Here is a 15,901-nt window from a genome sequence, read left to right as displayed (position 1 = left end):
GAGGGAATAAATGTCTCTCCAGAGGGAATAACCAAGAGGGAATAAATGTCTGTTATTTTAAGGCACCCAATTTGTGCTTTGTTACACACCATTCAACTCAATACGCTGATGAACTAATAGAGTAAACCTAAGTAAACATTAAGAAAAATAAATATAAGAGCAGGAATCAATTAAATAAAGAAAAAAGAAGAGAAGACGAACAAAATTGAAAGCTGGATCTTTGAAAAAATTGGTAAGATACCTAGACCTCTGGCCAACCTACTTAAAAGATAGAGAGAGTAAGAGAAGTACATTATAGATCAAACTTTCATAACCTATGATCATATTCATCTAATGCAGAGAAGTCTTTTATAAGTTGTAGCTTTCATTGTGATTATTAACAAGAAAATGTCAGCAACTGAGCTATAGAATGAAACTTTCTTAGATTGTAAAGATTGCATACTAAAGTGGAAATAACTCTAGATAAAACAAAAGTTTAAATAAGAGAATTATGAAGAACTACATGGTACTTAAAAGCCAATGTGAAGTGAGTAAACTTCTAGATCATATAAAAGACCAAAATCTGCAAAAGGAAATGGAGAGGTCAAACACATGAATACATATCAAGTTAATTGATGTGAAAGTTTAAAAGACCATCTGCCTCCAAAAGTGTGAGATTAAGCACCATGAAGGTAACAGACAAAAATGTAAGAGAATTTGTTACCTAGAGATGAAGAATGACTTCTTAAACAAAACTAGAAAGCACTAAACATAAGGCAAAATGTTGAATGGAGATTACAGCAGAATTAAGAATGTCCATTCACTAAAAGATAAAGTTGACAAATGGAGCACAGATTGGAGACAATATATGAATTATCTAAAACCAAGAAGAAATTAACATCTAAAAAATACCAGAAACTTTGGCAAATCAAGACAGTAACAACAATGGAAAAATAGGCAAAGGCTATGACTTCAATTACAGACTTGGGAATCCAAAATGTAATGGACCTATCTGCTTAAGGTCATCAGAAAAATGCAGATTTAAACAGCAATGTGACACCATTTTGTACCTTAATTAGACCAACAGAAAAACAGAAGCTGACTAATGCTGATACTAGCAAAGCTGTGTGGATGAAGAAGGGCCCAACCCATGGCAGAGGGAGGGTGGACTGAGATGATGTTTAGAAAAACTCACTCTTCCTTCTGTGTGTCTCCTTTATGCTCACACACGTAAATATAAAAATATGTAAATAAAATGTAGAAAAATTATTGTAATAAAATCTCCTTAGTCTTATGTTTTCAGATCTATGTGTTTTCTGAACCTCCTGCAATATTGCTGGAAGCTACTACATTCATCTTCAACATCCCTTAAGATACTTTCAGTCCTGTGCTTAGTGTTGTTACCAGGGAGACCCAAGTTAGGGACTCCCCCTCCCCTCCGTAGCTCTTGTCTGATGAGAGATAAATTCAGTGAAGAGACAAAAACATATAGTGGAAATGAGGTAGCAAATTTATTTATGAAACACACACGAGCACGAAGCTGCAAGTGGGCACCCAACTAGTCTGAGTGCCCCACCTATTGGGGTTTTAGGGTTTTTCTGCTTGCAGCCAGCCTCTAGGCTCCCCCTCTCCTCCCTTCTCTGGACCTTGGGATTAACATGCAGTTTAAAAGCCTTCCTTTTCCCAGACAGTGGAACCAATACACATAGAATTTCAAGGGCTCCCTTTCCCCTGTGCTATCATGGTCTCTCCTGTGATCTTCAGAACACTTGGCAAACTGATCTGACTGGGCTCAGTAAAGCTGAATTAATGGGTGGCACGTCTCCCTCCCCCTCTCTGCCTTCATTTGCTATTTATACTACATAATAGATAGGAAATAAGAGAAATGTAGGGTGCACATGTGGGGAAGGAGAGTCAATCCCACTGGTGTGACCTTTGAGGGGTGGGCTGTCCTCCTCAGTGCATCTGCACATCTGAGGCTAGAATGTGTGTTCATATGGTGCACGAGCTATGCATCCCTCGCCACACACGCTGCTGCTTCTCAGACCTGGTTTCTGGGCCCTGTCCCACCTCCACAGCTGTGATTGCTTGTCCTCCATTCACACTTGCCCCTGGGATTTGATTGCACACCATCTTGTCTTTTCTACTTGCTGATATAAAATAAAAATGGGCACTGCAGCTGCTTTGGCCTTCTGGTGTTTGGGAGGGACCACTGGGGAAAGCCACCCAGCCACCTGGTAGGGGGTGGGGTGCAGGCCAGTATCTGCCTCACCTTGGGTCCTGAGATGGGGCAGGGACCTGGGGGGCGGGGGGACAGCGCAGCGAGGGACAAAGCCTTGAAAAGTAGAATCCCCTGCCTCTGCCAGGCAAGCATTCCCTGTGTGACAAGAAGACAGCCTTTTGGAGCGCTGGGACCCGTCTGGAGGATAAAGGCTGCCCCACCGCCTTCTTTCTTTGCAATCCTGTAGACCTTAGGTAACACTCACCTCCTTCACAGAGCTGCCCAGTATACCTTGTGACTTCACTCTCACATTCTGACAGCTCTCAACCCCAATGATTAAAATGCATCTGCAGTAGCACTGATGGTGTCCAGTCTGCATCTGCGAAGCACAGCCTCCAGGCAGACTCTCCCTTTCTTCCTCCCAGAAGGCTCTGTGTGCAGTGAGAGTTACTTTAGCTATTCCATGAGGTGAGAATCATCACTCTTGGGGGAGGAGGAGAGGGAACCTATATGCCATTTGTTTGCCATTGCAGCGATTCATTTATAGGAATTGCTTGTTAGTGAGAATTTACAGGGACCTGGCCAAGTGAGGAGGGAGCTGACCACACATGCCCCTAACCTAGTGGAAAGGCATGGCGTCCGGCTCTGCCAACAAATCCACACTGGCAGTATGTATTTTTCCCTCTTGTCCTTGACTGTTGAAGCTACCTACACCAGGCACTGTGCTCTAGAACACACACTCTGTCTCTCTCAAACCTCAAGCTTGCCCTATACTGTTCCATTTGTCAAAATATCACATTGCTCTTGACCCCAAGGACATCTTAGTCCACTTGGGCTGCTGTAACAAAACACCACAGACTGGGCATCTTAACTTTTTCCTGCCTCATTTAAAAGATGCCCAACATAGAGGCTCCACCCTCAGTATCTAAAAACCTCCCAAAGCCTTCAACTCCAATACCATCAGCTTGGTAGTTAGGGTTTCAGCATGTGAATTGGTCGGGACTGGGGGGACCGTTTATATAAACATTCAGCCCATGAGATTCTAGTCCTGACTTCCTGGCACTAAATAGCCTTCATGTGGAGCATATCAATCCCCAAATCTCAGCACTTACATGAAAAGACAACTTTTTACCCAAGCCCTTCCTATAAACACTCACCTCTTATTCGCTCTTCCAAACTGCAAGGAAGCCAAGAAACCTCTGGAACCTGGTGGGAGGACCCATGTCACCAGAGTCTGGCAGACTAGAGCAGGTGAGGGGACCATGGTCACATGAGGGCCAGGCACGGGGTGCAGCTCAAGGGCCATCCAGGGCCTGCACCAGGGCTGCCATGAGAATCGCTCCGCTGTAGCTGTCTTGGAATTCATAATAGTCTTTGGACAGAGTGCCCACATTCTCATTTTACTGGAAAATTCAATATTCACTATCGCTGTCACATGACATAGGCCAAGTATGGCCTCCCCAAACCTCAAGCTCAGATGTCTGGGACAAACATCTTTGCCAGTGAAGCACTCCAAAATATGATACATTGATATGTTGATTATTTTGAGCTGAAAGTACTTGAAAAACAACAAATGCTGGTAGAGGTTGTCTCTGAACCAACCCCCCCCAACCCTTATCTGCCTAAGACAGACCCTGCAAAATGAACTGAACTGCCATTAGTCCCCTCCTAAGAATTTCATCAATCCCAGCAGAGGAGACTAAAGGTTGGCATCACACCTAGACGTACTTTGTCACAAACTGTTATATCTCCCATCTAGTCTCTTAAGGTCCCAGTCATCCTTCCTAAAATCATTTGCTCTCTCCTAAGAAGCCTAGGTCCCCACTCCCATTTTCCTGTAAAGATGTATATAAGCTCCAAAATCTCATCATTTTGGGGAGTGTTCACCTTTTTTCCCCTGTGATTCCCCCATGCATGTAATATTAAAATTGAATAAATGTGAATACATTTTGTCCTGTTAGTCTGCCTGCTATTGGTTGATTTCATGAAGCCAGCCATCAAACCAGGAGGGCATCAAAACCAGAGGGGAAGTCTTTCCTCTGCGACATTACAAAGGGTAAACAACTTCAACATCTAACCATCAACTAGCCTCTGTTGAAACAGAGAGACCTACTCAGAATGGCAAGTTTTAAGAACTGTAGGCAGCTTGTGGTGGAAGAATCTGTGCCAATGAGATCTACAGGCGAAAAGAAAGGTTTCTTGCTTTGACTATACCTCCTGTTCAAGATGAAGCTACAGAGCTCTTCAAAGGGTGCTGGCAGGCATGGGTGGCAGTAATTATTTTTATACATTTGTCATTAAGTCTCTGGCATAAGAACAAATAAAATAGTTATAAAAATAGTTTGAATAAACATTCCAGAAGCAAGCTTTTGTCCACTTTAAGATGCCTTTTAAAAAAGTAAATCTGCCCTAGCTGCTGTAGCTCAGTGGACTGAACGCCAGCCTATGAACCAAAGGGTTGCCACTTCCATTCCCAGTGAGGGAACATTCCTGGGTTGTGGCCCTGGTTCCCAGTAGGGGGCGCGTGAGAGGCAAGCATGCATTAATATTTCTCTCTTTGTCCTTCCCTTCCCCATGTCTAAAAATAAATGAATAAAATCTTTAAAAAAACAACAACAACTAAATCTGTGATTGTGAAATTGAGTGCAATTTTACCTGTAGTACTTTCATATTTCTACTTTGGTAGAAATTTTAAGATTTCTGGCTGCTTTCCCCCCCAGAAACTTAAACACAGGGCAATGCATTTAAATTGTTAATTTTTTTCTTCTGCATATTCTATCACAAGTATTATTTCCTCTCCAAAAAGGAAATTCAATATCCAAAAGGTAAAATAAAATATCTAGGTTGCGGTCAGCTTGGAGCTTGGCACCAGCTGGCCTGACGTCGAGGGCTAGCAGTTGAGCTGTATTTTTTTCAGCTCTTCGCTACCTATCTACAAAGTGGAGTTAATAATAATGCATACCTGGAAGGGCTGTTATGAGCACTAAATTGAATTAAATATTTATTGAGTGGTTACTGTCAACCAATGGTCAGTAGTGGCTGCCAATTCAACACCAACAGGAATCACCAAATTGGGGTACAGTGAAGAAGGAAACTTTATTCAGTGCAAAATAGCTGTGAGGCAACCCTAGAGCCAGGTCCTTTTTCAGCTAGGAAGCTGTGCTCTGCTGCTTGCCAGTCTGTTTGTGCTGCACTGGTCGCCTCCACTCTGGCAAGACAGCTTCAGTATTTCAGGTCTGCCAGGGAGACTCACTCTTCAGTCTCCAGGGGAAAAAGAAAGTGCACCTCTAGAAGCCAGAGGGTAACTGACTTATGTGGACAGAAATTCCCATTCCTGGTCCCTGATTGGTCTGTCCTTATGCAAATAAGGACTCCAAATCCTCACAGCTTGACTGGTCCAAAAGATACTGTCTTGACTGGTCAGAATAGAGCTGTTCTGGTTGATTGGAACTGTGCAGTTTTTGGATGGGGAAAGCCTCACTCCTATTTTTTGAAATAGGATTCCAGGAACTCCTTAATATGGGCTGGTTCTGATGGCAGAAACAGTGCAGACAGCCAGTTCAGTGCAGATTTCTCCATGAAGAGTAGTTTGTGTGAAAGGCCCTGTGTAGAAATGGCTCCCAGGTTCTGTTTTGTTTTTTGTTTTGTTTTTTAATTAGAGCCACTCAGCTAGCAGAACCCCTTCTTAGCAGGTGTCTTTCCCAGGATTCACATTACCTAGCTCATGATGAGCTGTAGAGAAGTGTTTGTTAAATCAACTCTATATTTGTAAAGTAAACAGGTAAAATGGTTAATACTAAGAATGTCCAGGCATTTACAATCTCTAGATGCCCAATGGACCTCAAAAGTCAGACTTGCATGTAGAGGACACTGCTTGTGTTGGCATTTTGAAAGCATGGTGCTAACTGCTCTGAACTCAGTGAACCACTTTGTGTATTGGGAATGCCATTAAGTTCCCTGGCCCATTTGGATAGTGGCATGTATGGTTAAAGTAGCCAGGTAAGTGACCTGCAGACCAGAGTTTCTCAAACTCTGATGTGCATATGAATCTGTTTAAATGCAGATTCTGACTGAAAACATTTGAGGTAGGGCCCAAAAGTCTGCATTTCTAATGAGCTCCCCTGCTGACACTAAAATAAGTGGAAGGTAAATTTATTACACCTTATGTTTCTATCTTGGAAGTCAAAACAATAAGGAAACTTAACCTTGTGTGTATAGGAATTAATTTAGTAAGGGAGGTAACTCAGGAACCAGTGACTTCTGTTAAAAACAAGGCAACAGGCCCAAAATGGAGCCACTTACGTTAAATCTCATGTCACCAAACCAAGACTGAACTTGATTTCACTTTCAGCGCTCTCAGAAATGGCATCTCAAACCAGACAATTGGAAATTGCATGGTCAGCACAACTTAGGTCACCTTCAGGAGAAACCCCAGCCATCCCCCTAAAGAAGAGCAATTTTGCAATACCAAATGCACTTTGCCTTGTATGACTTCCCTGTTCCCCCTCCCCTCTGCCTATAAAAGTCTTTCACTTTGCACAGCTTCTTGGAGCTCCCTTCTATCTGCTACATTGGATGCTGCCCAATTCAAATGGATTTTAGTGCTGAAAAACTCTTAAAATGTTTTAATATGCCTCAGTTTATCTTTTACCACTTCTATAAGCCTGAGTTTTGATGGGTAATTAGAGAACATTAATAATATCGAACCCTTCGAGATATTAGAAGACTGGATGAGATCACACATACCAAGCACTTAGCATATGACCATCCCATCAAAGGGGTTTGTTCAGTGGACATCAACAGTAAGAAGCAGTGTTTCCTTTGGAACCCATTCCAGTCCTCTCTGCAGTTAAAAGTCTGACTTTTGGCTACACTTCCAATGTAAGCACAATGACATAATTTCAGTACTATGACCTCAGATACCTGAAACACCATTTGCATCTAGTCTTGAGTTCTGGATTTATCTCTTTGGCCTTTGGGGAGTCTGGGGTGGGGGTGGGGGAATAATGGGAAAGAAATGGTTTAGGAAGTTCGAAGCAAATACCATTCTCATCCCCTGCGCTGAATAAGCCCCTGTGCTGAATAAGCGTCAACATCCCCTTCCTCAGAAGAAATGCATCCCTCTTCCCCTCCCCTCTTCCCACCCCATGTCTGCCTCCTAGCCAGAGAAGACGTAGACTCGGGTTAAAACTGGTTATTTTGTTGTTGTTGTTGTTTGCTATATCCACACAGGATGAATAGAAAAAGGTATGAATCTGACTCCGTGCACACAGACGTGCCTTTAGATTGGTTGTACTATTATCCAATAGAAAAGAAGAACTAGCATCTGCTATTTAACGAAATTCCTTTTTTGTTAAGATTGTATTTATTTATTTTTAGAGAAAGAGAAGGATAGAAACATCAATGTGTGGTTGCCTCTCGTGTGCCCCATGCTGAGGACCTGGCCCCCAACCCAGGTATATACCCTGACTGGGAAACGAACCAGTGACCCTTTGGTTCACAGGCCTGAGCTCAATCTACTGAGCCACACCAGCCAGAGTGTGAGAAATTCACCAATGATTTTCATTATCCACAACAAAATTTATTTTTATATAATTATATTTGGGAATTCTGCAACAAGTTCATTTTGCTTTTTGATCTTACTTTCAGCACTAAGCAGTGTTGTTGCCTTCTGTTCACACAGTCTATCACATTCTGCTGCAGACAAATTTTATTTTACTAAATCTAGGTTTTAGGCTCATTGTGGTAGAGAGAATCACGTGGATCTGTGAGACTAGTTTTATGTGACTACAAGTGCTCATTAAGATACTAACCAGGGCTTGGACCAATCAACAGCCCCATTCATAGTGGAGGGCTGGAGGCTGACATTTTAAATATGAATCAGATATCTGAGAATAAGGGTGTTATCATTTGATAATCAATCACTGTTTGATTTTTGGATTATAAGTAGGAAAGTAAAGAATTGAGTGAAATGTCTATAGAAAAATTTCATTCCTGTGCATATATTTTTGTAAATGGTGTTTCAGAACATATATCTATAAGACAAAGCAAGAGCTGCTATATTACTATCACTGTAAACATAAGTCTGTGTGAGCAAGGGTACGTGAACTACCTAATGCAGAGAGGGAGGGGCCGCCATCCATCTCATTAAGAGGCAGATTTCACTAAAGTATTTTTCTTTTGAAATTATCAAAACTTACTTATGTTTTAAAAATTTATGTATTTTATCCTCACCTGAGGACATGCTTATTGATTTTAGAGAGTAGAGAAGGAAGGAAGAAAGAAGGGAGAAACACCCACAGGAGAAACATGGATTGGTTGCCTTCCCTATACACCTGACCCAGATCCAACCCCCAACCTTTTATTTTGCTGGAAGATGCTCAATCAACTGAGCCATATCGGCAAGGGCAAAAGTTATTTACGTTTCAAACCCTGGGTTTTGATCACCTACAAGTATTTTAAAATTTCAATTTGCATACCTTTTTTGTAGGGAAAGGTGGTAGATAAACAAAAATACATCTTACATTACGATGAAATTTTGAGCCAGAAATGGAATACAAATGACTTCAGGGAGAAAAAAGAATCATCTAAAACATCTATGAACAAGGAATTTGGTCGTGTTATTTTATAAATTGTGGTACCAAATTGATATTTCAACAGATACCTTTAAAAGCCTGAAGTGTGTGACCATGTTTTAAGACTCAAGGGTAGGATTTGCATCCTTGCAACTATTTCAACTAACCATGAAGATATTTTAGATGCCAACTTTGAAATGTGTGAGATTTAAAAAATTCTTTTAGAGTGGATCCACACAAGAAAAACAAACTGGTGGGAAGGGGAGTGTGGGGCTTCCAGCCCCTGTGGCGGAGGATGATTGGTGACTTTTCTTTCCTGGTGTCGCCTGCCTCGCAGCCCACCCCCACCCCAACTTCCTTTGGAGACAAGATTTGTAAAGGCACGATTATCTTTTATTGAACACCAGTTCCTTGCTGAGATGATACGATTCTTCTTTTTTTTTCTTCCCCTTTGCTAAACCCTCCTCCCACCGATGCGAACTTTCAATACATTAATTCTCAAAATGTTCAAGGAAATGATTAGGAAATGATGTTCAAGGAAAATGATTTAAAAATAAGAAAGCCAAGCCAAGAAAAAGGTAGGCGTTGTCCCTTCCACAGTGAAGACTCTTCATGACACAGAACTTTCCCCAGAAGATGATTCTCCAAATAAATGCGGGGACTTCAAAGGGGGACATCTATTCTTCCTCACTAACGTTTCACAGAAAACAATGTGGCTGAAGGGGAGGGAACTAATTTGTTCAGAAAAAGGGTATTCTTTCCTTTTAAATCGCCCAGTTCCCTCCACCACACCTCCCACCCTTGAGGGTGAAAAGTACCCGCTGCGGGGTCGCCTTATTACACGCGGCTCCCGAACACAGGGCACTGAGTTTTCACCGAGCTTCCATTTCCCTTTCAGTTTCAAGCATCCTGCCATTGCAGTATCCATCCACGCAAAAGTCCTCCTGGAAATGCTTACTGCTCGAGAATAAAGATGTCTGGTCCAGGCAGGGATGCAGCGCGAGGTGCTACCGCTAGATCTGCTCGACAACACCGGGGCCTGACCAAGCGCGTCATCTGAAGTACCTCCGGGCTCACCCACCAGGGGCACGGGGTGGGGAGAGAGGCAAACAGACAGAGCTCTGGACCAAGTCCCCGGGCGCAAGTACCAGGGATGCACTAAAAGAATGTTCCAGCGCCATGCTCCTGCTTTGCATGGCCATGCATTAATAGCCCTGGGCGGAGGTAAGGGTGGACTGGGGGGTCCTTGATCACTTTGCTATGGTTTCCATCCCGATCTCTGGATTCTCGCATTCGCGTGCAAGTGCATACACACAAACACGCGCGCACACTACTGAAGCGGGGCCCCTCCAAATAACCAGGGAACCCCTAGGGCGCAAAGATGGATTGGGTTTACATAACAACCCTTCGCCGCGTTCAAAACCGTTCCTCAATTATAAGAGTGGCTCTGGCAGCAGCAGGAGCAGGGACGGCAGTCTGCCTTTCCCCGGGAAGTGATGGTGGAGCGCTTGTTGTATTGCGCCAGGTGAGACACCTCGCGCGCTCACAAGATGTCTTTGAGAAAGGAGAAAGAATGCCCATGGCTTTGGACGAGATCCCGGTGTCCGGGTGCACCTGCTTTAACAAATTTTACGTATAAACAGAGTAGCTCTACTTGCAGCCGCACTTGCCTGCGCTTCTTGCATTCTTCTGCAACTTGGGGACTACTTTCTTGGTCTCCCGGGAAGATTTCGAGGGACAAGGAATGATTGTCTCTACCAATAGTCTCTGTAGGCGGAGCAACTCCATTTACGTGTCGTGTATTCAAATCAAGGACACAGTTTCTAGTTTCTGGAAGGGTCAAAAGCTCCCTGACATCATCACTAAAAAAGACATATGCAAATTAGGGGATGGTGACTTCTTTTCTGATTGGCTGTAGACGCCATCCAATCGCACAGTGCCATCTCACCTACCTCCGGACCGTATATAAGGTCTTGCTAGGCCAAGCAGCCTCTATTTTGGGTTTTGCTTCGCCGTTCTGCTGTTTTTCCTTGGTTCCGACTTTAGGGATATGTCTGGCCGAGGCAAGCAGGGGGGCAAGGCGCGGGCCAAGGCCAAGTCGCGCTCTTCGCGCGCCGGGCTACAGTTTCCGGTAGGCCGTGTGCACCGCCTGCTTCGCAAAGGCAACTACTCCGAACGGGTAGGCGCCGGCGCACCAGTGTACTTGGCGGCGGTGCTGGAGTACCTGACCGCGGAAATCCTCGAGCTGGCCGGCAACGCGGCCCGTGACAACAAGAAGACGCGTATTATCCCGCGCCATCTGCAGCTGGCCATCCGAAACGATGAGGAGCTCAACAAGCTGCTGGGCCGCGTGACCATCGCTCAGGGTGGTGTCCTGCCCAACATCCAGGCCGTGCTACTGCCAAAGAAGACCGAGAGCCACCACAAGGCCAAGAACAAGTGAAGCCACGGAGGCGGGCAGGAACTGCCTTGAGCCCTGGGAGTCCCCTGACACCAAAGGCTTTCTTCAGAGCCACTCAGTTTCCCGGAAAGAGCCTCACCGGGCCTCAGCGTGCCGGGCCCGTGCCCTACCGCAGGGGGTGCTCACCTGATGTGTGACCGCCACGCTCGCGAATCTTGCCACCAAATCCCTCTTGGGATTTAAATCTCTCTCACCCTGAAGGTACCTGTATTATTACCAGTGTTTAGTCTCCACAGTCTCGCTCGGTCACATTTAGACGCAAAATACGAATTTTGTCTGTATCCTAGGGAAAACCTGGTAGATTGGCCTGGTATTATGAAAAGTTTGTTATCTTCAGAATTTGCCATTTCCGGTTCTAATAAGTAAACTGGTTCCCACTTAAAATGTATGAGTGCTTGAGTGAGTTGAAATCGCAGTTTTTAAGGTCCATTGGGATAATGATAGAATTTATTGGGCTGGGGCTTCTAAAGTCTGGAGAAGGATTTATTTTGCTACAGGTGTTTTTGGTATTTAAAAGAAGTTATTTTTAAAGGCGGTATAAAGTTTTCAAGAGAACTTAACAGTAACTAATTGAAGGAAATTAAATTGTTCAAATTGGGTTGGTCAAACAACCAAAGAACCTCTTGAATTGTTAGCTAACATCATAATAAAATAATTTGTACATTGAGCCTGATAAGAAAAAACTAGGTTTGTGAATTCAGTGAGTTCAAAGTGAATATTGTTAGGATAAGATTGTGTAATGTCTGCGTGGCTATTTCAGAAGTTGGCTGTTTCCTCATGGGAATTAAGGGGATAAATGAGATAACACATGATAATCCCCTAAAAAAATAATTCCTGGTGCAAAATAAGGGCTTTGTGTTAGTTATTCCTGTCATTATCCTCACTGTTGTCATCAATTTTTTTCATTATAACAACAAGTACAGTGGTAAAACAACTCAGAAATATATTTTATCTTACTAAAACTAGGTTTACTCAAACCAGGGCTTCCTAGAACCATCTGGAACTAGCCATCTACTAGTCTTTAGAAAATATCCCAGCGCTAAAAAAGACAGGCAACTGCTCTGTTCACGTGGATGGAAACCATACCAGACCCCCCGGTGGAGGAAGAAAGTAGGACCTCAGTGCTGAGCAGGCCACATTGCAGTGAGGAGCATCAATATACTAGTGCTTTCTCAAGGTGCAGCCAGCATGTTAAACAGTGAGGTTATTCAATTCAGCTGTAAACTTGTTCAAATTCTTGGGTGGTATTGAAAATAAATTTTCCAGGGGCAGGGGCTTAAGTATTCCAAGTATCACCATGGCTCTTCAACTTTTTGATTTTTTACTTCCTCGAGGCATTCTTAAGAATAGAGGCTGTGATGTGGGAAGTACTCCCTGACAGCAACTTCATTTACCCTCTAAGGCTGAGCTTTTCCCATACAGCCAGCCACAATCCACAGGGGCCATTTAATTTTTTAGTTGCCTTAGCCACATGTGGCCAGAGACTACAACATTACAGCACCATCTTCACAGAAAGTTTTGTTGGACAGCTCCAGTCTAATATCTGGTTATTTATCTGCACTACCAGGTTAAAAAACCTGGTGAAGTAAACAGAGCTACCTGCCTCTGTGAGAGGGCATCACATGACTCAGTCCACTTCCAGGTGTATACAAGGGTTCTAACAGATACCCATATACCCACATTCACAACAGCATTATTCATAACATCCCAAAGGTAGAAACAGCCCAAATGTCCATAACAAATGGGTGGAAAAACAAAATGTGGTCTGCCCACATTGTGGAGTACCATTCTGCCATAAAAAGGAGAGTGAAGTTCTGATTCATATACTGCGACACGAAGCTTAAAAAATATTGTGCTGAGCCCTGGCTGGTGTGGCTCAGTGGATTGAGTGTCAGGCCTGCAAACCAAAGGGTTGCCAGTTCAATTCCCAGTCAGGTCACATTCCTGGGTTGTGGGCCAGGCCAGGTTCCCAGTAGGGGGCATGTGAGAGGCAACCACACATTGAGGTTTCTCTCCCTCTTTCCCCTCTGTCTAAAATTTTAAAAATCTTAACAACAACAACAACAAAACATTGTGCTGAATAAAAGAATTCAGTTATAAAAGGCCACAGTATATGATCATATTTATGAGAATTGTCCAGAATAAGCCAATCTATAGACAAAAACTAGGTTAGTAGTTGCCAGGAACTGGGGGTGTTGGGAAAAATGGGTAGTGACTTTCCTTCAGGGGTGATGAGAATGTTTCAGAGCTAGAGAGGTGAAGGATTGCACAGCACTGGGAATGCACCGAATTGCATTGTAGATGGTTAGTTTCCATTACGTAAATTTCACCTTGATTTTAAAAACTCCGAATGTAATGGTAGGTTACCAAAAATGAGACTGGGTGTCTCCACCACTTTATCCAGCAGGTGGGGGGTGGGCAGGACAGGCTGACCTGGTTGCCAGTGCCCATGGGAGACCATGTAGGAAGAGAGATGTGGAGTTCCTGTGGGTGGCCTTTCCTTGAACCACTGTGGCACATCACACTAGGATTCTCAACCATTCTCTCCATATCCTTATAGGGTAATTATATTAAGAAAGGTGAGAAAAACAGGTGAGGTACTGGAGGAACAATGAAGCCCAACCAGTCTCAGAAACATCTACATGCATTGCAGGTAAATTTCCCCAGTTTAAGCTCAGCCTGGCCCATAACCCACACCCTACCCAGCCCTTCTGGACATGGGTCTGTCCCTGGTCCCTGCCCAACATCTAGTCTATTCCCTGATGTGTCAGTTCTGTCCACTCACTAACATGTTTGAGAATCCCTCAAGTATAAGAACAAATGGACCCCCCCACCCCCCCCAACCCAATTTCTTTGCTCAATAAGCATTTGGTGGTGCATATCAGGGGAAAACTGGGTCGCCCAGCTTGAATGCTGTTGGGCCTGGGCTAAACTGAGTTGTTGTCCTAAAATCTTACCCTGCTGTGTGGTGGCCCCAACCCTGATCAGAACCTACCTGTTGTTGACCCACTCCCTGCTACATGGGACATCAGGTCCTGACACTTTTTCCTCACTGGCAGCTCATCTTGCCAGCACTGCCCTTGGGCCCAGAGGCTGCCTCCATTGTCAGCACCCTTGTCCTCAATTTGTCCCCAGCTCTGTGGCATCCTTGCAGTTCTGATCTCAAAGCTGAGGGTCAGCAGTTGGACCTGGGCTCCCAGGAAAGTTGGTGATCAGTGAGCTGCTGAAGGCTGGCTCCTGGGCATTTGGGGCCAGTGGGGAGTCAGCAGTTGGTCAGCTGAAGGGTCAGTGCTGTGTCAGCTGAGGTGTCAGTGGTCAACTGGGGCTCAGTTGGGTGTTGGCATCAGTCACAGGTCAGTGAGAGTCTTTGGGAAAGTACTGGTCCAGCAGCCTCCCTCACATGTCTGGGTATCTTGGTTCTGTCTCCTTGGCTAATTCGGGTTTTCTCACATGGTCCCCAGAAGATGAAGAGTTCCCAGGACCCCTGATGCCCAGCCTGCATGCTATCATTCATGCCCCATGCTAAGGGGTCATGGCAAGTCACAGAACCCTCTGGATCCAGAGGACCAGCCTCTTACCCCCTCTAGGAGATCAAGATCCACCATGGGTTCTCTCCACACGCACATCCACGCCAGGGCTTCAGTGAGACCCAAACACCATTCACACAGGGTCCAGGCTCCAGCTCTGGCTTGGATGCACCTGGTGGCTTCATCAAAGGCATAGCCCCTTACCACCACCTTTCCCAGTCTTCCCCAGCCAGGTGAATGGTCCCACCATCCACCTGCAAGTCAGTTAACTAAAATAGACAAATAAAAACTGCCTTTGATCTCTTCCTCTCCATCTGCCCACAAGGAGATCTACAGCAAGTCAGGAATCATTGGGATGCAGGCCCTTCTCTCCAAGTCAACTTCTACCATCCCAGTCCTGGATTCCACCTAGAGTGGGCTGAAGGGTGCTCCCCCCTGTAAGGCATGCCCACATCCAGATGTTTGGAATGTGTGGCTTTGACCTTGTTTGATAGAAAGGTCTTTGCAGGTATAATTCAGTTAAGGGATTTAAGATCATCCTGGATTGGGGTGGACCCTAAATCCAATGACAGGTGTCTTTAAGAGACAGAAGATGCAAAGACTTGGGAGAAGGCCATGTGAAAAAAGGCAGAGATGGGGTGACTTGGCCACAAGCCAATGGACACCTTGAGCCACCAGGACCTGGCAAAGGCAGGAAGGACCCTCCCCTGGAGTCTCCCTGGGGGAACTGGCTTGCCCATACCTTGCTCTCAGACTTTGGCTGCACACCTATGGAGCACACTTGTTTCTGGTCCCTCGGCTTGTGGGAATTTGTTACAACTGCCAAGAAATTTAAACACTCATTTTTTTATCTGGACTACTAATCTCCCACTACCCACACTATAGCATAAGTGAGATGCTCCAAAACTCAGTTCCGTGCTTGAGAATAAAATCTACAGAAAATCACATAAATGGAATCCACCTTATTAACAGGCAGTGGGAGGGGGGGGGGCGGGGCAGGGCTGTGCAGAAAGAAAAAAAAAATCATTACCATCTCAACGCAGTGAAGGTATTTAACAACATCCAATAGCCATTCGTGACAGAAAAACAAAACACCACAGACAAGTGGAAAACAAAACTACAAAATGTGTAGGAAGAA

General features: G+C 44.5%; 1 protein-coding gene across 1 annotated transcript; it reads left to right on the top strand.

The window, feature by feature from the left end:
* The first annotated feature begins 10,757 nt into the window (after positions 1-10,757).
* H2AC25 (H2A clustered histone 25) lies at positions 10,758-12,978 on the top strand. Its single transcript, XM_024560773.4, has one exon. The coding sequence runs from the start codon at positions 10,826-10,828 to the stop codon at positions 11,216-11,218; it is 393 nt and encodes a 130-aa protein (XP_024416541.1). The 5' UTR covers positions 10,758-10,825; the 3' UTR covers positions 11,219-12,978.
* Positions 12,979-15,901: the final 2,923 nt, after the last annotated feature.

Source organism: Desmodus rotundus, chromosome 9 (assembly GCF_022682495.2).
Source record: "Desmodus rotundus isolate HL8 chromosome 9, HLdesRot8A.1, whole genome shotgun sequence".
NCBI lineage: Eukaryota > Metazoa > Chordata > Mammalia > Chiroptera > Phyllostomidae > Desmodus > Desmodus rotundus.
Note: the sequence above shows the minus strand (reverse complement) of the source record. Positions and strands in the feature narration are given on the sequence as shown.